Here is a 1,069-nt window from a genome sequence, read left to right as displayed (position 1 = left end):
ATCATGGGGTGGGGGTGGGGAATATAGACAGAAACATCATTTAGTAGACCATATATCAAAACACGGGGCAGCTTTCCAACCGTCGGGACTGGCTAAATTATAGTTTCTTTAAACGTGCGATGAAACTACTATGTGTTTTCTTGGGCAAGCATTTGAAGCAGTATTCTTCTATGTGTCATAATATGTTCACTGAAGTACTGGCACGCACGCACACACACACACACACACACACACACACACTCACACACCAGTTCGATGCTGGAAGCATGATCATAAGAAAAGCAAATATTTCCGGACTACTGTTACTAAGGTTCTGTGATGATGTGTGAGCCATTAAAAATATCACAAGCCACCCAATGTGGCAAGGTCCTAATTCCACCGAGTCCCCTGTCAGATTCCCCTCATTACTAATTGCTGATTGATAACACATCGACAGATAGAAGAAGGAAAATAACATAAGGAAATTAGCTGGTCTCCAGGAATAAAGGGTTACCCAGAGAGGAAAAGAGGGGAGAGTTCCCCAGGTTCACGGGCTAACTCCCCTTGGCATAAGTAGACTAGAAATCTAATCGGCCTCTAATCCCAGATCTGGACAGGAGCCCTTCCTAAAACTAGCACCTTTCCTGGCTCTGCCCCAAGGCTCTGGCTGGGGCTGGTTCCTGCTGGCCCTCTGCAGAGGGGCACCTTAAGTAAACAAGCCCCATAATCCTCACCAGGGGCTTGAATGGAACATTCTCACCTCTTTCTGCTTTTCTTTCTCAAGGTCTCCACTTTTCCATCTTTAGTCCTCACTCTTCTGCTTTTCTTAGGAACTTCCTGAAAGTTATCACCATTAACCTCACTTTTCACATCAAATTTCCCACCTCGGGCTGACGGCACAACCTGTTTCCACTAGTGTCACCCACTGACCAGCTGCTTCATTTCCTGTGCTCTTCTTGGAGCCACGCAGCCTGGCTTCTGACCTCCCTCTTCTGGCTCTGCCCCTCACCCTCACGCCCAAATGCACCCAAATAAAAGTGGATTAATCGAATTTCTATTTTCCCAAAGAAGTTTTTGCATTTCAAAAGAA

At 46.0% G+C, this 1,069-nt stretch overlaps 1 protein-coding gene across 1 annotated transcript in view; it reads right to left on the bottom strand.

Moving 5' to 3' along the window:
* PTCHD1 (patched domain containing 1) overlaps nucleotides 1-1,069 on the bottom strand; it is a gene marked incomplete at its 5' end in the record, with an annotated part of 49,441 nt that overhangs the window by 48,187 nt on the left and 185 nt on the right. Inside the window, one exon of the mRNA XM_077774743.1 lies at nucleotides 995-1,069. This exon is cut by the window's right edge and continues 185 nt beyond it. Coding sequence (XP_077630869.1) covers nucleotides 995-1,069 — 75 coding nt within the window. The remainder of the gene's footprint in view (nucleotides 1-994) is intronic.

The sequence above is a fragment of the Crocuta crocuta genome, unplaced genomic scaffold, assembly GCF_008692635.1.
Source record: "Crocuta crocuta isolate KB4526 unplaced genomic scaffold, BGI_CrCroc_1.0 scaffold500, whole genome shotgun sequence".
Taxonomy (NCBI): domain Eukaryota; kingdom Metazoa; phylum Chordata; class Mammalia; order Carnivora; family Hyaenidae; genus Crocuta; species Crocuta crocuta.
The sequence above is the reverse complement of the archived record's forward strand: the minus strand, read 5'-3'. Positions and strand labels throughout refer to the sequence as shown.